General features: G+C 41.8%; 1 protein-coding gene across 7 annotated transcripts; it reads right to left on the bottom strand.

Moving 5' to 3' along the window:
* METTL6 (methyltransferase 6, tRNA N3-cytidine) lies at positions 1-27,839 on the bottom strand. Of its 7 annotated transcripts, none has more exons than XM_008544809.2 (6): positions 27,699-27,839; positions 26,575-26,945; positions 25,715-25,849; positions 20,593-20,763; positions 13,957-14,098; positions 12,324-12,626 (listed from the first exon to the last, which is right to left on the bottom strand). In XM_008544809.2, exons 2-6 carry the CDS (start codon positions 26,797-26,799, stop codon positions 12,445-12,447), a joined length of 855 nt encoding a protein of 284 aa, XP_008543031.2. In that variant the 5' UTR covers positions 26,800-26,945; positions 27,699-27,839; the 3' UTR covers positions 12,324-12,444. The 7 variants fall into 7 exon arrangements, with proteins under 7 accessions (XP_070432119.1, XP_070432120.1, XP_008543031.2 ...); XM_008544812.2 differs by having other exon boundaries at positions 12,324-12,596; XM_008544811.2 differs by having other exon boundaries at positions 26,575-26,948; positions 27,699-27,837.
* Between the last annotated feature and the right edge of the window lie 17 nt (positions 27,840-27,856).

Here is a 27,856-nt window from a genome sequence, read left to right as displayed (position 1 = left end):
TTATTTTTCAGGTTTATTTCTTTATATGGTAGTACCGCTAACTATCTGGGTCAGAGACTGTCAATCCTTGAACTTGGTTTAAGGTGTTTTGAGTCTGTTAGTGCCCCTATACATGTCATAGAAGCAAATACAAATATTTCTTGAAGAAAGGTACCTTCAATATAGGGCTCAAATAATTCAACAAGGCAGATTTGTTGCTATCTTTGGGAACAGGAAACTATAACAAGTGAAGTAGTCTTCCCAGAACTAAGTAGGACTTCCAGGGAAAAAAATGCAATAACCAAAATACATACGATAAATACATGATAAGCAATAGGATATACTGCAGTATTTGAGGAAGCCATTAGGTGTAAAACTAATTCAGCCTGACCTTGTTTTTCCAAAAGGGTCTGACGTGGCCTGTTGAGCATGCATTGTACATCTGCTCTAAACATTTACAATGTCCGGAAGACAAGAATGATGCCCTTAAAGATAAGGATGTAGCTTCCCCCATATCAGCATTTCTTTAGGGATAAGCAGCTCCTCCTGGAAACTAAGGATTAATTTCTGACCTGCTGTGCTCACCTTGTGACTACTGACCTCCTGACCACCAACCTGCTCTGTCAGCTAAGCATCTTGTGACAGTAGTAAAAGAGATATTCCTGTCATATGTGATGTATGCTCTTTGTCCCAAGATGGTATATAACCACTCTGTACATCCCACTTCTTTGGTGTGCTTCCCTCCTTGGGAAGGAAGGCCCTGGGCTATAGTCGTACACCTGGCTCATAATAAACTCACCCCAATTTTGATTTGTAGATTGATTATGGATTATTTGCATCAACACATACATACATACTAACCTCAATGGATAAGTTTAAGAGCAAAAAAAAATATAAGTGAAGAAAGAATTAGAGAACTGGAGGATAGGTCTGAAAAAATTATCCAGAGTGTCATTCCAAGAGACAAAAAAGATAGAAAATACAGAAGATAATAAATATAGAAAATATATTTTCAAAGTATAACATACATTTCATCAGAGACCTGGAAGGAGGTGTGAGAGAGAAGGGGGCAGCGGCAATATTGCAGATGTGGTGAAGATCTGGAGAGGTGGCCTTTACAGCACTGACCATGAGCAATGGGCCTGCTGTGAAGAAACAAGTAGTCTTCAGGCCGTGCCTACTGGTGGGTCCTTCTCCTTGAATCAGAGAAGCAGACTCAAAGGGCTGAGTTTCATCTCCAGTCTCATCCTTGGCTTTAATATTGCCCCTCCAGATGTCTTTTATTTCTTTTTCATCTATTTCCAGTAGGTCCTTATTCTATGCGTGAAAATGAAAAATCTAGTGTTTATTTTGGATATCACACATATGACAGACACAATATCTAGGTAAAAATATATAGTTCAGTGAATAAGAAAGTGTTTTGTTTCCTGGCACTGCTGATGTTAGAGACATCTGGGACAAGAAACTGATTCCTTTGGAGTCTGAGTGGCAGAGCCGCTGCCACCAATGTTTGTGTGGTTTGTGTACCGCAGAAAGGTACCTGCTAACAGGACAGGAGCTGAAAACCAGCCATGGCTCTGCTTGTCATGCTGTGCACCTTAGCTAGGGACTATGTCTGCCAGAGTGTGCCTTCCACACAAAGGTGCTACACCAAGCTACACTCGGGCTGCATTTGCCCAGAGCAGGACCTTTTCCTATTTTGCACAAAATTACTCATTCGTTAATGGGGTTCCACCAAACTGTCTACTGGAAAAGTGTCTAATAAAAGACAAACCCATCCTCAGTTACTTCGTAAAGGCCAGCCAAAGCTAGGTAACAGTGTTTGTGTGTGTGTGTGTGTGTGTGTGTGTGTGGTAGAGCACGGCTTGCAGGGTAAGTGATTGCCCCAGTTCACCTGGCACTGAGGGATTTCCTGTGATGTAGGACTGCGGTGCGAAAACCAGGATGATCCTGGCAAACTGGGATGGCTGGTCATCCTACTTTTGAGAATTCCCTCAAGTTGGGCAACTTTGGACTGTCACATATGAAGGACTGAATTCCTGGTGTTTCCTCTTTCTCTTCCCCTATGGTTCCTTTGCCTTATATTCACCCTTTTGTTTAAAGGGCATGGACCATGTCACAGTGGGAGGAAGTCTTCCCATACAAAGTATGCATCTGGGCCGGCCCCGGTGGCCTAGAGGTTAAGTTCAGCGTGCTCTGCTTTGGTGGCCTGGGTTCAGTTCTTGGGTGGGGACCTACACCACTCATCTGTCGGTGGCCATGCTGTGGTGGCGGCTCACATACAAACAGAGGAAAATTGGCAGCGGATGTTAGCTCAGGGCAATACTTCCTCAGCAAAAAATCCCAAAACAAACAAACAAAAAAAGCAAAGTATGCATCTAATGGGGATGTTCTAGTGCCAACCCCTCACATATCTTGGCTGACTTGGAGGGGCACTTCTCTTATTCCCACCGAACCCTCCTGAAGGTGCTGGCTTGACTCCTACTCATTTACTCTTACTCTCTGCACCATTCTGTCCTTTTTTTCCTAACTCTTCCCTGCATGGTCCCAGAGCACTGTTTCTCTGTTCTTTGGATCCCTGAAGACCAAGGACTCCTTTCCTTTCCTAATCTGAACCCCCAGTTCTACCTCTGAGCTTCTTATTGTTTTATTTAATTGTCTTCTCCCCTCCTGATTATAAAAGCATATATATTTGTTGTAAAATATTTAGAGAGTATAGAAAAGTATTAGCATTTTGTGATATTGAATTTATCATCACTATTTTTTCTATGAACATTTTTACATAGTTTGGAACAGACCGTATAATTTTGTATTTGGATTTTATTTTTTTAACTTAATATTACGACATGAACATTCTATTAAAATACTACAAACAGGGGCCAGCCCGGTGGCACAGCGGTTAAGTTTGCACCTTCTCTTTGGCAGCCCGGGGTTTGCCAGTTCTGATCCTGGGTGTGGACATGGCACTTCTTGGCAAGCCATGCTGTGGTGGGCATCCCACGTATAAAGCAGAGGAAGATGGGCACGGATGTTAACTCAGGGCCAGTCTTCCTCAGCAAAAAGAGGAGGATTGGCAGCAGATGTTAGCTCAGGGCTAATCTTCCTCAAAAAAAAAAAAAAAACTAAAAACATTTTTCTATGGGAGTGACATCAGCAAGTTGGCACACTAGGAAGCTACAGGTCCTCCTTCCCTGACAGAGACACCGAGTTATCACAATATACAAACTAAAAGACCTCTGTGAGAACTCTAGAGACCAGCTGAGAAGCTACAACACCCATTGTAAAACCAAGAAGAGATTCCAGCACAAAAGGGGCATACTAGAATATGTAAAGAACTTCTACAACTCAACAACAACAAAAATCAAAAAACCCAATTAAAAATGGGCAAAGGACTAAAACAGACTTTTCCCAAGGATGATATACAATGGCCAACAAGCATATGAAAAGATGCTCAACATCACTAATTATCAGAGAAATGAAAATCAAAACCACAAGGGGAGATCACCTCACACCCATTAGAATGGCTACTATCAAAAATATGTAAAATAATAAATGTTGGAGAGGAAGTGGAAAAATTGGAAACCTCATTCCAATTGATAGGATTGTAAAATGGTACAACTACTATAAAAAACAGTATGGCAATTCCTCAAAAAAATTAAAAATAGGACTACCATATGATCCAGCAATCCTACTTCTGGGTATACAGCCAAAAGAATTGAAAGCAGGGTCTCAAAGAGATATCTGTACACTCATGTTCACAGCAGCATCATTCACAACAGCCAAGGGGTGGAAACAACCCAAATATCCATCAATGGATGAACAGATAAACAAAAAGCGGTTTATACATAAAATGAAATTTTATTCAGCCTTAATAAGGAAGGAAATCCTGTCACTTATATGAGGTATTTAAAGCAGTGAAATTCATAGGAACAGAAAGTAGAATGGTGGTTACCAGAGGCTGGGGAGAGGGGAGAAAAAGGGAAGTGCTGTTTAATTGGTATAGTTTCAGATGTGCAAGATGAAAATGTTCTGGAGCTCTGTTTTACAACAATGTGAATAAAGCTAACACTACTGAACTGTACACTTAAAAATGGTTAAGATGGTAAATTTTATGTTATATGTGGTTTTTTTACCAGTTAAAAAAACCCACATCTTTCTCCTAAATATAATGCTCATTGACTATATTCTAGTCCGTTGTACGGATGCACCTTAGCTGGCTTAACCATTCTCCTACAGACCATCTAGACCAGGGGTCAGCAAACTTTTTTCTAAAGAACCAGATAGTAAATATTTTAGGCTTTGCTGGTCATAGTCCCTACTGTTTACAGGATGAAAGAAGATAGAAACAATATGGACGTGAGTGTGGCTGTGTTTCAATATAACTTTATTTACCAAAATAGGAGGAGGGCTAGATTTTATCCATGGGCCATTGTTTGCTGAGCCCTTGTTTAGACTATTTCTAATACTTGGTATTATAAACAATGCTGCTAATGAACATCTCTGTGAAGAAGTCCTTATATACATATGTTAGCTTCTCTTTCAGGAAAGAATGCTAGAAATGAAGTTAATGGGAAAAAAGTATGACTATTTCTAAGGTCCTTGATACATCCTCTGGGATACGGGTTGAAGTAGCTCTCTAAATAGCTACCTGACCCTGATTCAGCAACATCTCGGACTCTGTCCGTGGGAATACCTGGAACTAACCTTCCTTTAGTCCTAAGCACACACCACCAAGTTCAGTGGCCCACCCCCTACCCCCAAATTACCTCCATCCCTCCAGATCCTTCAACCCCTTTACACTTGACAATCAGGCCAACCTACTTCCTCCTCAAATTGTCCATCAGTCTCTGTGTGCTACCTTTTCCTTCTCAACCCAACTGGTTAAAGATGCAGGCTAAGCACACGCACTTATTTCAACTCCTTCTGGAAATTCCACTAAAACGACAGCAAAAGGATTTTTTTACAGCCCAAAAACTTAGATGATAAAATGTGGGGAGCTGGAAAGCAGAAGGATGAATAGCAAGTGACTTAGCAGACTTGAGAAGCTGATTCTTCAGCCAATAGTGATGAAAGACAAGAAGCCATTCGGTTTGCACTGAGAACTCCCCAAGGTTTTGTGGCTCAGGGTTTGATAGCACCACCTGTCTCTAGAAGTGTGGGTGTAGATGGAACTGAAAAGAGGAGGACTGGCTGAAAGTCTCTAAGGAGCAGTTGTACCCCAGATCCCCTCCCCATGTCCACACAGCCAATTATATATCCCCCGTCCCAGAATAAGACTAGAAGCTAAAAATGAAAAGTCTCTAGGCAAAATTGAGGATACTCTACTGACAGTGGTGCTATCCCAAAACTTCCACAGTAAGCTAAGTGAAAGCTTACATACCAAATGCTGAGAATCTCCCCACTCCTTACTGACTTGGCTCCCAGATCATAGGTAGCTAGGATGGAGTCCACCAAGCAGGGACTGGAAGCTTATTTTCTGGAGTGATCTAAAAACATCAAAAGGTGGATTATACAATGTAACAGCCCAAACAGATAACCATGCAGAGAGACCCACAATGACAACTCCCCCTTGTGCTCAGTGCTTCCAAGCAGATTTTTAGTTCCCCAGTTTAAAATACAAATGGAAAACCAAGGATCACCACACATCAGAGAAAAGCCCCTAATAATAAAGGTAGATACCAAAACAGGAAAGAAAAAAAAAAAAAAGAGGAAACAGATTGTGATGGTTAATTTAATGTGTCAACTTGACAGGGCTTCAGAGTACTCAGACAGCTGGTTAAACAACATTTCCAGGTGTGTCCGTGAGGGTGTTTCTGGATGAGACTCACACATGATTCAGTAGCCTGAGTAAGGCAGATTGCTCTCCCCAGTGCAGGTGGGCCTCATCCAATCTGTTGAAGGCCTGGATAGAATAACAGGCTGAGTAAGAAAGAACTCTTTCTCTCTGCCTGTCTTTGACCTGGGACACTGGTCCTCTCCTGTCTTCAGACTCACACTCAGACTGGAACTTACGCTATTGATTCTTCTGCTTCTCAGGCCTTCGGACTCGGACTGGAGCTCTACCATCTGCTCTCCTGGGTCTCCAGCTTGCCGACTGTAGATCTCGGATTTCTCAGCCTCCATAATTGTATAAGCCAATTCCTTACAGTAAATCTCTGTTCATTCTATTTCTCTAGAGAACCCAGACTAATACACAGAGACTGTGCAGGGAGATGAAAACCTAAATCATACTTCTAAGGAGAAAAATTAAATCTTATTTTTCCATAATGAGAGAAATTAAATATTAAAGAATATTATTTTGTCAGATATGGTTGCATTTTGGAGGGCCACAAAGCATTGTAATATCTAAGGTTTTTTTGCCAACCCCTAAATTTTTGCCCCTTTGGGGGACAATATCGGCCTGTGGAGAAGGCATGCTTAGAGAGATGAGAGAAGACATCGTATCCATGAAATAAGTTGCTATTTTAAAAACGAAGATTGAAAGAATAAGAAAGGGTTCCTGGAATTTAAAAATATGAAAGCAGGTATTAAAAACCCAGTGAAAGAATTGTGAGTTAAATCTCCTAGAAAGCAAAACACTGAGACAGAGAGATGGCAGAAAAGGAGAGAACAGATTGTTAAATTATAGCATCAGTTCAGGAAGTTCAACATTTTAATAATAGGAGTTCCAGAGAGAGAGAGAGAAAATATATGTGGTGTATGAGTATGTGTGTTGTTGATGGTGGGGAATCATTAAATAATTTGAGTAAATTTCCCCAAACTGAAGGATGTGCATTTTCAAATTCATTGCAGCCTTTATCCAGCCCAACAGATGAAAACATCCTCATCTGAGGCACCTGACCCCGAGTCCAGAGCACTGGGAACGAAAAGAATATCCTGAGACACCCGTTCTCTTATTCCTGGGAGCCGTCCTCCAGCTCCTGGTGGGTAAGAATCATAAAGTTGAAATGGCATTGCTAGTAGATTTGTCACAAGGATTTACGTTCATTTACGTTATGTTTTAGAAAGGAGTTCTGAAGACACTAGAACACTTTTTTTCTTAAGGTAAAAGCAATGTATGCTCATTACAGAAAACATGGAAATTTCAGAAAAGTTTAAAGAAGAAAAAGCTTCAGCTGTAATTGAGCAACCCTGAACGAAACACTGTAACCATTTTGGGTTGGTTCCTTCTTGTGTGGGCTTTTAAAAAATAAATCATCTACCTATCCTTTTGTAATATTTATTACTAAACAGAATTGAAACCATTCTTATAGTTTTAGATTCCTGCTTGCATTATATAATGAGCATTTTCTTGTCATTCAAAGTTTTCAAAAACAATGGTTTTAATGACTGCACAGTATTCTAATTTATACTATAATTTATATAACCAATCTCCTATTTTCAGACATTTAAGCTGTTGCTACCTTTTCACTGTTCTAAATAGCAGTGATGAAAATCTTTGTATAAATGCCTCTGATTATTTCCTTAAATTGGATTCCTAAACATGGGATTACTGGATCGAAGATTATGTACAGATTTAAGGAATTTGCTACACGATGTCTGCTTGTGTTCTAGACCAGCATTGTGAAATATGGTAGCCACTAGCCACATGTGGCCTAGTCACATTTAAATTTAAATGAAATTTAAAAATCAGTTCCTCTGTTGCACTTGGCCACTAGCCTTAGTCCTCAATAGCCACATGTGGCTAGTGGCTACCATATTGGACACTGCAGATAAGGAATATTCTTTTTCTTTTTCTTGGAGGAAGATTAGCCCTGAGCTAACATCTGCCACCAATCCTCCTCTTTTTGCTGAGGCAGACCGGCCCTGAGCTAACATCCATGCCCATCTTCTTCTACTTTATATGTGGGACGCCTACTACACCATGTCTGCACCCGGGATCCGAAAGGGCGAACCTTGGGCCGCCAAAGCGGAATGTGTGCACTTAAGCACTGCGCCACCGGGCCGGCCCCGGAACATTTCTATCATTTCAGAAAGTTCTAGTGGACACTGCTGTTTTAAAGAAACCATACTTTTTGTAGCGCTATAATTGCTCTCTCTCCTCCTTTACCAGCATTGAGTATTATCACTTTTTAAGCTTTATCCATTAGATAGGCAAAAAAGGAAGTCTTAATTTAATTTACAATTATTTCTAATTACACTATTTTGTCTGCTTTGTTAGCAGTTACATTTCCTCTGGGAAGTGTCTCATTTTGCTCGTCTTGACATTTTTCGTATGGATCTAGACGTGCTTGGTAAGATGCTCTAAGGAGCTATGCGTCACATTCTCATCTCCATGACCATGCCCTGGGCCAGAGCATATGACGCCTCTACTGTAAAAATGTGGAAATATTCTTTCCAAATGATGGTGACAGTGGCCACACTCAGGTTTTCCGTAGCCTTTCTTCCTCTTTTTCTTTCCTCTGGTGTTGCATTTGTGTTTGGTTTCCTCGCTATCTCACTTGCTTTAGTGGAGGTATGGCTGGGGCTGTCTCCCTCCCTCTCAGCATGTGCCCACTCTGTCCTCCCTCTCCAACCCTGGACTCCAGCCAGTGTGACCCTACAGTGCCTTGTGCCCACGTGGCACCTATTGAACACTGTCTAACGAAATGCCACACATTTGAGAAGGGTGGCACGAAGTGAAAAAAATCGCTAATTTTATTTTTAATGGAACATTTGGTTTCAATAGCAGAGCCTATTTCATTTTATATTAAATATTTGCTCCCCTACAGTGAAAATGGTCCTGCAAAACACTCTGTTGGTATACATGAGTTATTTCACAATTTCCCCTTCCTCGGTTGACGACTGTGAAGTAGGGAAGCGAACGCTGTCAAAGATAATGATGAACAATGTGTGTGGCGAACAAGTATGGGCGCTGCAGCCCCTTCTCTGGCTTTGCCTTAATCTCCAGCAAGAGGGAAAAAGAACCCGTGGAACCATTTAGGGATGAGGGACGCCTGGGGCCTTGCAGAGGCCTTCAGAGCCCAACACCTAAAAATGTTTCCCAAATTGAGTTGAAAGCAAACTGTCTTCAGTAGCGAAGTAGATTGAATGCTGGATAAAAGCGCTCTTGCTTTCTAATCCCCGTGGCGAGGCCAACACTGATCTTACGAGCTAAAGTTGACCTAGGAAACACAGTTGTAAGCATTTTCCTTTCTCTTCAATGACAATAAAAATGGACAGGCTCTAACTGTAATTAAGACGGGAGTAGAGGCCAGTGGGGATCTATCTGGCATCTAGCGCCACCTTGTGTGGCACATCCAAATCCCAGGCCCTTTTCAGGGACCCAAAGATGAAAAATGACAGCATTCTTGAAGAGGAGTTTGCATTTAATAATCATGGGAGTGGTTATTTTCTTGGGAATACAAACTGATAGAAATAATTAGCACTTGACTGGCGCCTTGTAGTGAACAAAGCACTCCCACATGGCTGATCCCATTTAATCCTGGCAGCAGCCCTGAGCTGGCCGTGCTAGAGCTCAGCCTCAGAGATGTGAAGACTGAGGCTTGGAGAAGCTGGCCACTGGCATGGGGCAAGTCCTGGACTTGAACTCAGATGTCTGTACTCCAAATCGCATGATATAATTTTATTAGTATTATTGTATGTAGTGTACACCAAGAACTCCAAAGAAATACAGAGTACTATACAGTATTGTATACACCATATACTGTGTGGCATCATATATATACTATACTACATACAGTACATACTATATAGTAAATATACCATAGTATATAGTTCTACAGTACTTATGCTATTTTCTATAGTACTGTTAACCAGGACTCGTTACCTTTCTGGGCTGTTTTTTGCCTGTGAAGACAAGCCAATATTGGTTGACTCCTTGTAGTTTCTGATTCAATAAATGCTGTTAACAGAGCTTTGCTACTAAACCAGCTGTGGGCTGCTTTCCTGGGTCCCTGGGCACCCGACTGTAGGAGCCCCTGCTGCTCTGCTGTCTTCATCTGGGGTGCAATAACGGAGATGTGCCTAGGCAATAACGGAGATGTGCCTAAGGAGAACGAACACCAGGACACCGAGGCAGTGGGACTGAAGCCATGTTCTTATTACACTCAGCCTTCTTAAATTTTTGTTTCTTAATTTCTTTTAATTTTCTTAACCCAATTTGCTGGCTCATAGTTAAAACTCTGAAGGACTGTCACTTCCTTCATTTAACTAGAAGACTATTTTACAACCAATATATCCTAAAGTGGGGTCACTGAGAGGTTACCTTGCTCATCAGAGGTGGGCACGTCATCAGGTCAAGCTTTAAACATTCCAAGTGAAAATTTTTGCAGCCTTTGCTTTATGGGGTAGGAATTCGGAGCCGTGATTGCTCTTGTGGATGGAGACAACACCAAGGTGTTTTTGGAGGAAACTCTTGGCCTAATTCACAGGTGTCCCCTCAGCCAACTACTGGCAAAGGTAGAGAGGCCTTCTCTTATGGCGAGAGTCCTCGTCAGCCCGTTCAGCCATCTTTAGAGGTCACTCCTGTCTCTCAGGCGCATGGTCTGCCCTGCATCAGCGCCCTCCAGGAGGGGCACTTCTCAGTATGGTTATCCCTGCTTTACGAATGAGGACATCTGGGGTTCAAACAGGGTAAGTGATGGGTCACGATTCCAAATGACTTCTGATAACAAAAGCCCACGCTTAGCCTTCTCACCACACTGCTCCCCACTTTCTACTGCAAATATCCTGTTTGTATCCGGCTCAGCCACTAACATCCAAGCAACAGAAGTCAGACCCCATGGAGGAAATAGGCCAAAGGACCTCACCTGTGGAAGAGGCATCAGGCAGCGTTCTGGACTGAAGCTGGGTGTGGGATTCATTAGGTGGAGGGGCTGAGAGGACAGAGCCCTGGACTGGAATTGGGGAGCCTGGGGCTGGTCCTGGCTCTCCCCTAACAAACTGCTCTGGGGCAGGGCTTGACCCTTGCTCTATAAAGCCCGTGAGCCTCCCTAGAGGCCCATCTTCTCTACAAGTTGATTTCAAAAGACCAAAAAACACTGCAAAGGACAAATTCTGTACTATCCCTCATCAGTTTTGCTCTCACCTAGCATAGCCATCCTCCAGCCTTCAAAAGAACGGGAGAGAATATATAAAGCAACAGACCCGCAAGAGCTAGGGCTTCCTCTTGCTTCCCCCATCCCCTAGGCCCCTCCCAAGAAGTCGAGGACAGATGGTAGTTAGGACAGCCAGCAAGCATGGTGTCTGAGCTCCGCTTGCCTGCCCTCTTCACTCCAGGAACCAGCAGGATTTCTTTCTTTTTCTTCTTCTTCTCCCCAAAGGCCCCCAGTACAGTCATAGGTCCTTCTGGTTGTGCTATGTGGGACGCCGCCTCAGCATGGCCCGATGAGCAGTGCCATGTCTGCACTCAGGATCTTAACGGGTGAAAACCTAGGCTGCTGAAGCAGAGGCCACGAATTTAACCGCTCAGCCACGGGGCCAACCCCAAATTTATTCTAACTGTAGAGAACTTCGATGACTATTATGCAGCCCCCTCCCCCTTGGGACCCCCCATCCCACCCTCTTCAGATCTGGTCAGGGTTGAAGGGCACTAGCTTGCTGCAAGGGCAGTTCACTTGTGCTCAAGACAAATGTTCTCATAGACAGCTTCCTGCAAAAAGGGAAACATAAGGGCTTATGGGACTGACCTTTGTTAACAGGCCAAAAGAACTTTGATTTTAATTCACAAAGTCATTATATGAGAATGCTTGCAAAACAGGTCAGCAGACCAATTTAAGGATTTTTCCATATTCCACCCCAACACTAGCTATGTATTTTTGGCCATGCCAGTCATTTACCTCCTAGTCACTGCTTCCTCATTTCCCAACAGGGAATTGGGACAGACCATCCACTGTAGTCCCGGAGAAACTGCATCGGGCAGATGGGGACGAGAGGTGGAGGCCTGCCCCCTCTCCCTTGGGCAGTGTGGTCAGGGACTGGCCCAATTATAGAGGGTCTCAAGAATAAGGCAGGGAGCCACGATGGCTTCTTGAGACATTGTAAAAGGGCTATTTGTGGAACACTCGTCTTAAGAGGTACAAGAAGGAACTGAAGCGGAGCAAAATGGGCAAAAAGAAGTCACTGGAAAAAGGGAAGAGAACAATCCTTCAGGCTAAATATACATATGGATGTGTTATTTCAGTCTATTTGGCCTCATTTTTCTACAGAATTGTCTGATATGCTGCCTGGAGGCGCACTTACAGACTCAGACAAGTAATGACAAGTGCTACAGGGGCCTGGTGCTTTCCTTCACGGAACTTTCCAGTCAGACAACATGGCTAAATCACGATATACCATAAAACTTTCTTCACTCTTCAGGCCTTGCAATTTGCATTTCTATAATACACACACATACACACTTGTTACTTTTTAATACAAAAATTATATATATTTATTTTAAAAAGTTAAAATATAAAAATATACAAAATAGTGGCTTTAAACTTTTTCTTCAAGGAGAGGCACAAACGTCAACCTCGTGAAAGGTCAGGACCTGTGACCCAGGCCCGGGGTCACAGCAGGTGGGTTCTTTGGAGACTTCCGGAATTTGCTCTGAAGGAAGACTCTAGGCACACACAGGCCTTCTTTTTTATTCACTGTCTCACGAAACACATACTCATTCACCACTTCTTCATAACCTGTGTCCATAAAGAGCTGAGCTAGGAATTCTATAAGACAAGCAGAGCAACAATGCTCACAGCCTTGACACCATGACATTTGCTTTGTGGTGGGAAAGGGGAGGGCTAAGACATTGTTCTTTAATGTAATGAAAACTTCAACGCTAAAATTTAAAGAATGTTTTATTTTGGAAAGTAACATACTCCTACCTCTCATCGTCTTACATCCAAATAGAAACCTCCAACTAAACAATTTAACCAGAAAAGTTTAAGGACGTTTCGAGTATGTCCACCTTGCTCTGTTACAAGTCCCCAAATACAAAAGTCTGAGTAAAAAGAAACAAAATTCCAGACTGGCTATATTCATACAAAGTCTACAGGCGTTCAATTTGTTTACATCAAACACCTCATCTATCTTAATGTGAAGGAGGAAAATCTGTGACCAGAGTGGGAAAAAAAATCACCTGATGGAGATACACTCTAAGGAAAACCCAACCCAAATAATACATCACCACACGTTAAATGAAACGAACAGAATAAATGGTTAGGTAACAAAAATGCAGACTCCTACTAAGAGCACTACTCCAAAGAACGTGCTCCAAAGCACCTTGCAGATACTAGTGCATCTTCTCAATTATTTACAATTGGCTTAAGCAGATTTCATCAATCAGAAACACTAAAACAAATATTTGGTTTTCACCTGACATTTTTATGACTTTGCAGTTTTAATGGTAATTATGCATTTTTAGTTTCATTTTAGAATCCAAAAGCATATTTCTTTTCAAGAAATACAAATGTTTGTAAAAAATAGAGCTTAAGAAGGTAATTATCTTATGGTCCATATTGTTAGGTAGGCTTAAAACTCATGTTCAAAATACCTAAAAGACTGAATAATGTTCAGCTTTTGGATGTTTTCCTTATTAAAAATGACTTTTTAAAGATCCCTCTACAGCAAATTGGTGTATTTACAAACTGATCCAATCAATTTTCTAGAGAAAGGTTTCCTGCCTTTGTGGCCCGGGAAAGTCACCTCAAGGCATTCTACCATCTTGTCTTGCTTTAGTTTTGGAAGATTCTGAGTTGCCCTCCCCCTTTTCCAGCACAGTTTCCGTAGGGCATCCATGTGACATTCAGAGCCTGTCCATTAACCAGGGTCATTAAGTAGACGTTGTCCCCCGAGGAGGCTTGTGAGCTCTCCATGGCCAGGGGCTATGTCTACACTGTCTCAGGTGCCAGCTAAGTGGCGTGCCTCGGGAAGCCTGTTCCAGGCTCTTGTGCACGTGTGCTAAATGGAGCGCTTCTATCCCCTACCCCCAACCAGCATTACAATGATAATGCAATCAAGTAAACAGAAATAGAGACTAGATTCCAGTAATCTTACCATCAGTAAAAAAATACGATCTGGTTCCATCTTGTCTAACGTAAAAGTTTTCTCCAAGTTTGCTGCCAGCTTTAAACCTAAGCATGGCATGATCATATAGCCCATAGTCACGAAACAAGACACTTTTGCCTGGTTTTAACACCTACGAAACAAAAGCAAGCTGCACTTAACTCTGGGGAATCCGGTCAAACAAAGCTTACCATAAAATCAAATCTGACAATTTAGGGATTAAAATAACTTCCATTTGTGATAATTATGAAAGGGGCCAGAGTGAAATACCCATAATATGAAGGAAAAAGGGGCTGCTCATCAAAGGGCCTTGGCAGGGCCCTACTCATTGGAGGGATACTTTTTGAGCACTTATAAGAGCACTCTGGAAGGTCCAGTGTCACACAATCTAAATGTTACAGACATGAAATGAAACAGGCTTATGCTCATTACTGCACATCCTCCCAACATTTTACGAGCCATCTCCTAGTATGTGACTCTGTAGTCAGACTCTAAAAAAATACGATGTCATTTTGGCTTCTTCCTGATTCCCGGTGGCTTTCCTCAATCTGAGTGTCAGCTCTGGTTTCGCTGTGCTACAGTTATGTATAGCTTGCCCATCATGGCCACAACTGATATATGCCTAGCACTCTACAGCTTACCAGACATTTTCTCAGTGGATCTTCAATTCTGGGAGGAAGGAAGGAGTGTGACTGTTATGCTCATGTGAGATGAGGAAACTGACTCTTGAAGAGGTAGGTGATTTGCCCAGATCACACATCAGCTACTAAGTAGGGGAGCTGGGACTCACACTTAGGTCAAAAGGCATCATACCTGTAGAATCAGAGACAATTCTTAGCCCTGGGGGTGGGGGAGTGGGCATTCCAATTCCATTCACACTGCTGCCAAGAGGAGAGCAGCTCTGAGGGAGGGGTCAGTGAGCACTCTTCCCACAGTGTGCTGCACTCCTTGACAGGAATGGACGGATCCCCAGGCGAGCGCAAAAGTGTAGGAAGGGGATTCGTGTCAGGCCCGGGCGGGAGGGCCACGACAAAGCCTTTCAGAGACAGGGACACAGAGTGGACGTCTCAAAACTTGGCAGGCAAGACCGTAGGGTGTGGGTATAACTGCTCCGAACTTACAAAGCCAATAGTGCTATGCTTTTCAGAATGAAAAGAAAGCACGGTGCACTGTGACACTTGCTTTCTATGTGAAAATCCTTTCAAACTTGTAACACTACCAAATAAGAGTGGACTTCAAAGGGGGCACTAATTTTACTAAATCTTATTCTGATCTCTCACCTCAAGATGATTTTTAAAAATATGACATATACTGTCTATTATAATAGATTTTTGATGTAGTTTGATGTATTTCTTCTCCCTGAATGAACAACTGTCCATAATACTTTTAAGTGTGCTAGCAGATTTTATTTAGTAAATTCTTATCAATGCTAGCGTGGATTTTTGTTTTTAGTATGCATTTTAAATACTGTCAGTAAAAAGCCTCTTGGATAAAATCATTTTTACCTTGGTCAGAAATACTGTTTTAAAATGTGAATAATTGAGAAGAGAAAATTCTGAAAATTTTCGTTCATATGAGATGACTTATTCTTCATTTCAGAAGGAAGGAAAGGCTGCACGGACAGTGGAAAGAACACTCACTCGGGAATTTGGGAATCTTGATTCATATCCTAGTTCTTCCATTAACTAGTTGAAGGACCTTGAGCAAGTGATTTCATCCCTCTGAATGTGCTTTCTGAATGCGTGTAAAAAGTAATTACGATACTAATGCCTCCTTTGATCACAGCGCTGTGTAGTTAAGCAGACATTTCTGAATGTTATGTTCTGTCATTCTCCCAACAACTCCAAGAAGTGAGTGGGTTAGGTCCCTTATACCCACTTTGCGGTAAGTAAGGCTCAGAGTAAAAGCGACTCGCCTGAGGTTTCAAGGCAAGTTGGTGGCATAGGGTAGACCAAAATCCAGGTTTTCTGATGACAAATTGGTTTCTCTTTACTTCACCATTCTATTCCAAAAATGAGGGAATTCAATTTTAAAGTTGCCTTTGAGTTTAAAATTATGTAGTTTTCCATTTCTCTGGTGTCACCATCCCGGAGTAACGAGATGTCCCTTACAACCGCGTCTTACTGTGCTTGCTCATGCAAGGCTGCAGAGCTGTCCAAAGGGTGTCTCATTGTCAGAGGCTGAGAGATTGCTTCACTTTCTGGTAACTTCCTGATGAAGCACACGATTTCAAATTAACGAACCAGTCACCATGCATGACGGCAGAGAGAACATAATCACACTGCTGCTGTAAACTCATTCCAGATCAGCTGAGAAAAGATTTCCATTGAGGGGTAAAAAGAGGAGGACAGCTGAAATGGAATTTGTTACTACAGAAGGGTTACAGCAGGGGCCAGATGTTCATTGGCACAGCTCAAGTCAAATTTTTTTTTTAACATAACATTTTATACCTACTAAAATAAAGATAACTTATTGTACCTTTCCATTAAATCAAAAATATGCATATCCTCATCAATACTTGCCTTCTTTTCCTTTTTTTCTTCTTCTCCTCCTCCCTAAAGCCCCCCAGTACATAGTTGTATATTCTAGTTGTAGGATGGCTTCTTAATTTTGTTAATCTAATGATGTCTCATTACGGTTTTATTTTACATTGCCTGGGTTATTGAGGCTATCTTTCTATATGTTAACTCACCATTTGTGTGTTCTCGTCTATAAAATAACTACTCGTGCCTGACCATTTTGTCTGTCTTTCTTACTGATATCCAGGAAGTCCTTATATATGCTGGATACTAATCTTCTGTCGGTGGTATAGATTTTAAATTACTTTTCTCAATTTGTCTTTTGTTTTAGGAAGATTAGCCCTGAGCTAATATCTGCCACCAATCCTCCTCTTTTTGCTGAGGAAGACTGGCCCTGAGCTAACATCCGTGACCATCTTCCTCTACTTTATATGTGGGACGCCTGCCACAGCATGGCTTGACAAGCCGTGCCATGTCTGCACCCGGAATCCAAACCGGCGAACCCTGGGCCACTGAAGCAGAATGTGCGAACTTAACTGCTGTGCCACCGGGCCAGCCCCTCAATTTGTCTTTTTTTAATTTCTTTGCATTACATTGTCTTTTGAAGAACAGAAATTCTTAATTTTATTATAATCATCTTTATAGCTTAGAATGCCTTGAGTCATCTTTGAGAAAATTTTCCCCACTCTGAGGTCATAAAGATTTTCTTCTATATTTTTTTCTGAAAGGCTTAAACTTTTGCCTTTTCCATTTAAGTCTTTAATTCACCTGAGAAGGATTTTTGTACACGATGTGAAGTAGGAATACAATTTCATTTTTTCCCATGTGGACCACCAATGGTCCCAGCATGATTTATTGAGCAGTCGTCCTTTTCCCAGTGATCTTCCATGTCACCTCTATCATATATCAAATTTCCATATATGCATGGATCTATTTTTAAGCTATCACATTCCATTTGTCAATTTGTCTGTCTCTCTGCCAATACCATTCTCTCTTAATGTAGCTGCAACAAGCCTTTTATATCTGGCTGGGTATAAATCTCCCTATCTCATTCTTCTTCAGGAGTGTTTTGACCCTTTGTTCTTTCATGTAAATTTAGAATCAGCTTGTCATTTCCTCAAAAAACCTACCAAAAAACTCAAAAACAATCAAACAAAAAAGTAAAATAAAATATATAATATCAAGTGGAAAAGTAAGGTTGCACACTGCATGTTACTTTTTTTTAAGTGTACAGTTCTGTGGCATTGAGTGCATTCATCTTATTTTTATACTTTCGTAATTCTTTCAATATTTTCTAACTGGACAATTATATTATCTACAAATAATGAGTTTTGTTTCTTTCTCATCCTTAAATCTTTTCCATTTCGTGTCTTTTTGAGCTGACTAGGAGCTCCAGTACAGTGTTGAACAGAAGTATTGACAGTGGGCACTTGCATGCCCATAAAGCTCCAGATATGCCTTATTCTGTCCCCATCTACTCCTCTCTAATTCCTGAGACCCTTCAGAGTGAAATCACTGAATCCACAACCTCTTCTGAATGTTCCCTTCACTTCACATTTTTTGTGCTAATTTCAAGTCGTGGCTGTGTTTTCTCCCACTGCCCTTGTACCACTGGGCTTGGAGATGGTACAGTATCCCCTGCTCCTCACTGCACACTCTCCTTTCTCCTCCCTAAACCCCCCAGCTCTGAATCTCTTGTCATCAGATTCTATCATCCACTCTCCCTTATTGTCACTGTCATCTATTTGTTCCAGGATCATTTCTCTCCATTTCATGATGAATCTATCTTCTGGTTTATTCTCTTATTCTCAATACTACTCCATTCTTAATTCTGCTCAACTTCAACATATATGTGGATTATCCTTCCAAATACGCTTGGCCTTTTACTGATTTGAGCTTCTCTCTTCTAAAGATCTTATCCGCACCCTACCTAAACCACTTACTCCCCTGGTAATGTCCCAAGGCCTTGTCAATACTAAAAAGTATTACCCCTCCACACTCTCAGTGTCAGACAAGTCACTCTCTGACCACCCCTCCTATCTTTTCAGCTCTTTCTCTAGCTCCTCATCTTTAATAATCCTTTGCCCTTACCTGGACCTTCAGATCAGGTGATCCTACCATCTTTTCCTTGATGCCCTCTCTTCCCTCTTTACCCAGCTTAAGTTCCAGGCCCATTTGTGGCTATATGCTGGGTTCTCATCTGCTCAGATAACAGGGTCAGGGAAAGGGGAGGTAAGGAGAAGAAGTCTTACAAAAATCTCACAAGCAGAAGGCTAAAATCAGCATAGCAATATTTAAATTAAAAAACAGTATTGTTTTAAGTGAGAATAATTATTCCCTAACAGGTTTCCAGTGTCTTGAAATTTCTACCTCACTACTCTTTTAAAACAATTAAACCAGGTTTAAATTTTAAGGTATAGTTCTAAATACACAGAAGCTCTCTTACGTAACATTTACTTTTTCAACTTGCTGAATGCTCCCCTCTCCCTTGTAAAGCAGACGGACTGAGGCCCACGACTCACCGAACAGGTGAGGCTTACAGGCTCTCCAGAGCATTCATCCCTGCACTTTAGTGCCCCCAGACGGGCTGCATGCTCACCACTGGTCACTGGGATTTGTTCCCAAACTTGCTTGTACTAGTTGTACTTAGGTTTATAATTATACACTTGAGAATATATGAATATGAATGCAATGTGAATAGAAAGCATTTTTCTTTTCTTTTTTTTTTTTTTTAAAGGAAGATTAGCCCTGAGCTAACTACTGCCAATCCTCCTCTTTTTGCTGAGGAAGACTGGCCCTGAGCTAACATCCATGCCCATCTTCCTCTACTTTATACGTGGGACACCTACTACAGCATGGCTTTTGCCAAGCGGTGCCTTGTCCGCACCTGGGATCTGAACTGGTGAACGCCGGGCCGCCAAGAAGCAGAACGTGCAAACTTAACCGCTGCACCAACGGGCCGGGCCCCTCATTTTTATTTTCTACGAAAAGTAAGTCGAACACTTCAGAAAGACTTGGTAAAGACGCACTGAGTAAACTGCTATTTAATTCGGTGTCAAAGTTTGTGTAAAAATATAAAGGAATTTGCTCTCGGATTTCTTCCCAATTGTTTTTAAGTTCTTGCTCCACTTTTAAAGAAACCAAAACTCTATTATGTGTGTGCTTCATCTAAGAAAGATGATAAATGGCCCCATTCTCAAAGACAGGGCCTTGGCCCTACATCAAAAGAGTAATGAATGAATATTAATGTATTTTAAGGTATAACAAAATGTTTAAAGTAAGAATGTGCTACAGTTTGCAATTTCTTGCTTTAGGTGTTTTTTAAATTAATCGACCCTGTTACAACTGTCTGTCTAGATAAGAGGGCTTCTACTGCAGCTACCACGCACCCCAGACACGATCTCACTTGCATCTCACAACAACTCTGTGAGACACACACCCATTTTACAGACAAGGAAGCAGGCTTGGGGAGGAAAGATGAGGTGGCTTGTCTCGAGTCACATGCCTTATGAGTGAAGCTTTACTTCCTGAGTGCTACAGCAGCCTCTTGGTGGCCAAGGCAGTTTGTGTCCTCCCCAGTCTAACAACAATGAGGGCAATAACAACAACAACGGCTGGCTTTTAAAGGGCACTTACCATGTTCCAGGCATTGTGCTAATAAGTACTTTATACATATCTCATATAATCTCCCCCAAATCCTAGGATCTAGGAACTATTATCTCAACAATCTACAGCTAATGACTGAGGCTCAGAGAGGCAGAGGAATTTGCCTAAGCAGGGAAGCCAGGTTTTGACTCTAGGCACTCTGACTGTAGACTGTGTGCTCTTGACCACGGAACCATACTTCCTCTCATTGTACAGCAGGACTGCACAGACCCCAGGTCACTGCAGCTCCAAGGCTGGCCAAGCTCTGCAGAGCGCAAAGGGCTCAGACAAATCAGAGTTCAGGGTAGCTGATTCAGGCAGGAGAGCCCCTTTCCATACACTGACCACCCAGCCTACCTAGTGAGAGCAGGGAGACTGAATCTAGACAGCACGGGAGCCTCAGAGGCAAGGGAGCAAAAAGGTCAGGACGTCCAACCTTCAAGTGCAGGCTCCAACCACTAACCTTGTAGATGTTTTGTAAGACAAGGTGCATCTTATCAGGGTGAACAGCAGAGAGCACAAATATCAACATGACAACATCCACAGACTCTGGGGGCACATGTTCCAGAAGGTCATCTTTAGTTAGATCACATTGAAATACCTTGCATCTTTCAGCGTCATATAAAGGATTTTGCTAGAAGGGAAAAACAAAACAGAATTTTGACACAACATCCATGTTGATACATACAGAAAAGTACAGCATCAAAAGGAGATCCTAGGGGCCAGCCCTGTGGCTGAGTGGTTAAAGTTCAGCATGCTCCACTTTGGTGGTCTGGGGTTCACAGGTTTGGATCCTGGGCACGGACCTACTCCACTCATCAGCCATGCCATGGAGGCATCCCACATACAAACTAGAGGAAGACTGGCACAGATGTTAGCTCAGGGCGAATCTTTCTCACAAGGAAAAAAAAAAAAGGAGATCCTATTTCCACTTGTGTACTTCTGCAGAGAAATCCATGATCACTTTTTTTTTTTGAGGAAGATTCGCCCTGAACTAAACATCTACCACCAATCCTTCTCTTTTAGCTGGGGAAGATTGGCCCTGAGCCAACATCTGTTCCCATTTTCCTTTATTTTTTATATGTGGGACGCCTGCCACTGCATGGTTTGATAAGTGGCGCCTAGGTCCGTGCCCGGGATCCCAACCGGCAAGCCCTGGGCTGCCAAAGCACAGCATGTGAACTTAACTGCTTATGCCAACAGGCCAGCCCTCAACAATCACATTTTTACTGGGTAAAACAGAGTAATGAATCATTTGCATACTAAAGCATGTAATATTCAACATTGCTACATGGGTAAGATTTCATTTTAACAAATCATGTGCAACTGAGGAGAGAACACAGTTATTACATATTCAAAACTGAGCCTTTTAGAAGCGTATATTTCCAGAGGGATGATAATCCAAAACTGGCCTCTGCTTCCTTAATCCTCCTTTGAATCATCCATTACAAGCCTAAATCCTATGGGAAGTCCTTCCAACTCCTCTAAGATGCTCCCACAGTTATTCCAGGCAGATTTTCCCTTGATGCAGCATATACCTAACTTTTACTACAAGTGTGTTCCTGGTACATTTCGGTTGGTGGGTTTCGACACATATATAAAAGCATTATGAAGAAAAATATTAAACTCTCCATTAATGTAAATAAGGACTTGAATAAATAGAGACATATAAAGTTAGAGGATGGAAAGATTCAATATTGAAAAGATGTCAATTCTACCTATCGTTCCACTTATAAATCCAACGCAATCTCAATAATCCTAACAGATTTCTAGGAACTTAACAAAGCGAATCTAATTTATCTGGAAGTGAAAATCTTTAGAAATAGCCACGTCAATTTTTAAAATGAAGAACAATGAAGGAGGAGGTACGCTACTAGACGTGAAAACACTACAGAATGCAGTACTACAGCAATGTGGTCTGAGAATGGGGACAAATAGATCACTGAGACAGAATGGAGTCCCCCAAACACACCCACGAATATAGAGGAATTTAGTATTGTATATGACAAATGACAGGTGACAAAGATGACAATTAGATTAAAAAAGCGAGATAATAAAGGTGACAATTATCAGGGAGGAAAAATGAATTTCTCATTCAATTTATAGTGTTCGAACAACTAGCTATCCAGATGAAAGGACAACTGGCCACGCAGACAAATGAAAAGACTGCCAGTTTCAGCTCAGAGATGTACAGAGGTGGAAAAAATGTAGCTCCCATCCTTATAACAAGAAAAAAGCTCGACAGCAAAGCAATGACTTTTTTGTGAACTCGTCAAAGAATAGAGATCAAACAACAACCAGCCATCCCAAAATCTGGAGAGAAACAGGTGTCTTCAGGGAGAGACAGGATGCAAGCATTTACTTACAGGAGACAGAAGCTTCCAGGTTGGAAAGATAAAACTAGATATGTGAGAAATCCCTGGAAACTGAGTGTGGATGTTACAGTGTGAAGCTCCTGGGGGCTGAAGTCATAGAGATGTTTCCACCCATTTGCAGGTGTTTTCACCAGGCTCTCACAGAGAGGATGCTGCTCTTTCTGATGTTGGCCTTTCTCATCTCTTTTAAGGAAGAAAAGGTTTAATCCAAAGGGGAAAGGTCATTTGAGGTCTTGAGCCTTAGGGCACTGGTAGAATGCCGGTGCTGCTGGGTGAAGGGAACTCCTCTGCTCAGATCTAGTCTGAATCTGCAGGGAGAATGGCCTCAAGACCACAGAGGAGGACACTGGTGGAGACCTCCTACAGCTGGGGGAGGGACAGAAGAGAAAAGCTCTATTCCTGGAGAGGCAGAAACACTTGTGAAAGCCACACCCGAGACACAAGTCCACTATACAATTCAAAAACTGAGAATCAGAATATTAGAGAACACCTCCCTCTTCCACACCCTACCAACAAGTCTCTAGTAATAGTAACAGTGGATTGCAGCTGAGAGAGCTGCAAGAGACAGACTCCACGTGGAACAGCACAAAGGGAAGACTGAAAGTCAAGAGGAGAGACAGAAACCAAGTCACTAGAGTTTGAAGTCTCTGGTGCCCATAGCAACAACAAACCTCACAGGTAACTATAGCAACAACAGACTTCAAACACAGCCCAACTCCTGACTAGATTATTACAAATCCTCATTACCTCAGTATCCACAGCCATACATAACATATCTGGCTTTCAACAAAAAAGTACAAGACACAGCAAAAGGCGAGGAAAAACAGTCTGAAGAGACAAAGCAATCATCAGAACCAGTGTCAAATATGGCACAATTGTTAGAACTACAAGTTTGGGCATTTAAAATAACTATGATTAATACGTTAAAGGCTCTAATAAAAAAGGTAGACAACATGCAAGATCACACAGGTGATTTCCGAAGAGAGATAAAAACTACAGAAAGAATCAACTGGAAATGCTAAAAACCAAAAACATCGTAACAGAAATGAACAATGCTTTTGACAGGCTTATCAATAGCAAAACCTAGTGTCTGAGAAGGAATCAGTGAACTTGATGTTAGGACAACAGAAATTATACCAACTGAAAATGCAAAGAGAAAAAAAGTTAAAAACAAAAAGATCCAGCATCCAAGAGTTATGGGACAATGGCAAACGGTGTAACATACACATAATCGGAATCCCAGAAGGAGAAGAACAAGAGCTGAAGAAATATTTGAAGAAATAATGACCAAAACTTTTCCAGATTAATTTTAAAAAATAACCAAAATTATAAAAAGAGTATATAGGTGATTACTGAGCTCCTAAATGAGACATAGAACCTCAGCATCTCAAAAGGAAAAGAGAAATAAATTTGATGTAATTTAAATCCTGTCATAAAACACCACCATAAAACAGCACTGAATAAACTGGAAGAAATGCTTGCAACAAAAATAACAGAATACCCAGAATATATCCTAAAAATAAGAAAAAAATTGACAGAAAAATGGGCAGAGGTTATGAACAGATGAATCTGAAAATAACAGAAGTTCCATGTAAGTGAGGACTTTCGTCTGTTTTGTTCACTACTTAATCCCAGAACTTAGAACGGTGATTGGCACACATTAGGCTCTCAATAAATATACGTGGAATAAAGGAACTCACAAGTAGAAGAAAAACTAATGCTTATTCACATATTACTAAGTTTTCAACCTCTCTGGTTACAAGGAATAAACAAATTAAAATATGGAGACATTATTTTTTGCCCATAAGATTGGGAGATATAAAAAAGACTGATATCAAAAATGTTCAGGACATAGAAAAAAGACATCTTTATATTATTGATGAAATTATAAATTGGTATAATTTTCTGGAAGGAAACTTGGCATTATCTATTAAAATTTAAATGTATATGCTCTTTCTCCAAAGAATTCTACTTCTCCCATTATTTGCCATAGAGAAATGGGCACACGTGTTTTGGGGAGCAGGTGTATAATGCTGATTACACTGACCCTAACTGTAAGGGCAAAAAATTAGAAATGATATAAACAAATATTAACAGGGTAATTGTTAAAAGTATGGTATATCGATTCTATGGTGTACCACAACAAGTAAATAAAATGTGGCAGACTCACATGTACTAAGATGGAAAAACTCTGTAAGATATAAGGTAAAGAAAGTAAGTTATAGTACAATGTGACACCACTATTAAAAAAAAAGTCTAAGGATGCTAAAACTGTGAAAGGTTGATGGAAAACTAGATATATGCATGTTGCCAAAGTATCCCCCAATATATTTGTTACAATGGGAAAATATTTGTACAATGAAGGAATTAGGTCGTTACTACTTTAACTCAGTGATTAAAATTAGTAACTCTTATAGTGAGATTACCAGACAGGATGCAATATGAAAGATACATCACTTATTAAAGTATTTTTGCCGAAAGGATTTCACCTGATTTAAATCTAACTTCTAGTTTTCAGGAAGTACAGGGGATAGAGGAACAAGTTAAACAATGATACAGAGAAACAATCAGACCAAATTGGAATATGGGACCTCATGATAGAAGATGGCTTCTTCTTCAAAAACTCAAGGTCAGTGGGGAAACAGGTCAAGGGGTAGGGCAGGAATGTTTTAGGCTAAAGAGATTTAAGGTACATAATGAAGTGTAAGATGTAGTCCTTGATTAAATACTGTAAAAAACTCCTGGGACTATTCTGGGAAATCAGAATCTGGACTGGGTGTTAATCACATTAGGGGATTAGAGTTATTTTTGTTAGATACGATAACTGTATTTGGTCATCTGGAAAAACTTTTTATTTTTTGAAAACGTACGCAGACATAGTTAGGAGTGAAGTGTCTTGATATCTGTAATTTACTTTAAAACAGTTCAGCAAATAAAAAAAGTCTATAAAGCAAAAGTGGCAAAATGCTGGCAATCATTAAATCTGGGTATAAGTACATGGGTGGTGTTATAGTATTTCTTTCTACTTTTCTGAATAAAGCTGTGCTTCTATGTGTACTATGTGTATGTAAACAGGAAAACTATATTCGTGGTGATCACAGCTGGTTAGCTTCAGGGAGAGGAGTGGAACGGGGCAAATGGGTAAAGAGGGCAGGTCAAACAAGTCCAAGAAAACAGAAAGGTAACAGAATACATGGATGGTGCACCAACCTTGACATACTCAACTGCCCTTGGAGAAAAATCACAGGCATAGGCAAAGATATTCGGATCTTCTTCTAAAAGTGGAAATAAACAGTTCCCAACCCCACAGCCAGCTTCAAGCATAGTCAGTTTTTGATCTTCAAACTGAGGAAAGAGAACCCAAAGTTACCGTACACTGCATTTGCATCATGAAGAAACAAAGCAAACTAAAAGGTCCACATGAGAGACAAGGTCTCTGTCCCCATGGAGCAGAGAATAAACAAGTGAACGAATAACCAAAAGTTAACACTGATATTTCACGTGTTGTCCGACATCGGGCAGTCTGGTGTGGAGAAAACACAGCATCGTGGCTAACAGAAGAGGCTCTCGGGCAAAACTGCCTTCACTCAAATCCGGACTCCTCCCCTCGCACCCGGGCTCTAGCCTTGGACAAATCACTTAAACAGCTTCGTGCCTCAATTTCATCTGCAAGTAGGGACAACAGCAATGCCTACGTCACAGTGTTATTAGAAGGCTTAAAATTACAGAACACATGTAAAGTTCTCGAAAAGGGCCATGGTAAAGTGTTCATCATCATTATTACTACGAATGTGAATCTGTCACTGAAGTCACTCAGCATGAATTTAACATTTACAACTTTCAGACTCGATTCTAAAGAAACAGAAAATGCCCACTAAAGTTCTGTCTCCGATGTATTATACAACTCATGAACTGCTAAAGCTACTTGAGACCACACAGCATATTTCCCTCTAAGGTACAAAGCATTTTGACAGGCTTCATAAATGCTCCCCATAGGAATGCAATAAAGCACCCCGCTTCTACACATTTTAAATGAAGAACAGCTCCAATGAGGTGTAACGTTAGCTCACCTCTCTACATGCTCTGAGCTCCTCAAACTCTCTGGTGGTCCAGTGTCTATCCTTGAAGAAATTAGTACTATTTCTTTTGTAAAAAAGGTCCCAGTTCTTCTGAGCCTCTTTTTCCAGTTTTTGCTGTTTAAAATCAGACACTAAAGCTTGGTCTCTTTTCAGTTTCTCCTCTTCTTCAGAGCTGAGGATCCTGGCCTGCGGCCCTTTCCTTTGCAAAGAAGCCATCTCCTAAGTAGATGGTAATACATTAACACTGCCAAAGATTCTCCATCCCCGAATAACCAGAGGAATTCAAGTTGATAATGCAGACACAGACAGGGTTCTCTCAGATGCGCTTCCTCAGGTTGGGTTCACGCCTCAGGCAGCATTGGCTGCTTCCAGGAAAAAGAGATTCTGGTTAGTGGTTCTGGAACAGTTCTTTAAGATGCTGAGTTGGTGGTTCTAGAACAGATCTTTCACCAAACAGTTCAATTCACCAAACATTCACTAGATGCTGACTCTACACAAAACCCTGCGCGCTATACAAGGAGAGGTCACAAAGAGGACCGAGACGCAGCCCCTACTTTCAGGTTTCCATTCAGTGCCCAAACTCTCATGCACCTAACTCTAATCCAAACCAGCTTGACTCAACTATTAAAAGAAACCGGTTTCACTCAGAAAAAGGTCATTCCCAAAGAACTGACTGAGAAACCTTGGGGAAGAAATACTCATCCATTTTCGGTGCCAGCGAAAGGGGTGACTTAAAAACAACCACAAGGGCTGCCTGAACTGGAAGCGGGTGGTCAACTGCCAGACTGAAGTGGGTCATCGCTGCCTAAGGATGGGAGACTCCGTTTTTTCGGGGAAGACGTAGCGACCCCGGGCTGCGTGAGTCTCTGATCGCACGCACAGGAGCTGCCTGGCGAACCAGAGGGGGAGTCGCTTTCCAGAGAATGAGGCCCTCACACCGCCACCACGGCGCGAAGGGGAAAAGAGACCCAGCGTCGCGTGGCGTAGGGTCCCAAGGACCCACCGTCTCGGGACCCTCGGGATAAGCTAGGGCCCCGGGCCGCGGGGGACTGTGGAGGGCCGGCCGGCCTGGCTCCAGCCCCACGTTAGTCTGGTCCGCCGCGCTCTGGGCTCACCGTCATCACTTCCTAGCTTCAGCTCGAGGGCGAGGGCCGCGCGCACTCGGCCTCAGCCAGGCCCCGGCCACGGAAGCAGGACCGGGGAGCCGCCGCAGGGGCACCCTGAGCCAGGACAGGCCAGCGTCGAGACCCCGGCGCCGAGAAGCTCCGGCCGA

Source organism: Equus przewalskii, chromosome 15 (genome assembly GCF_037783145.1).
Source record: "Equus przewalskii isolate Varuska chromosome 15, EquPr2, whole genome shotgun sequence".
Classification (NCBI taxonomy): Eukaryota; Metazoa; Chordata; class Mammalia; order Perissodactyla; family Equidae; genus Equus; species Equus przewalskii.
The sequence above is the reverse complement of the archived record's forward strand: the minus strand, read 5'-3'. Positions and strand labels throughout refer to the sequence as shown.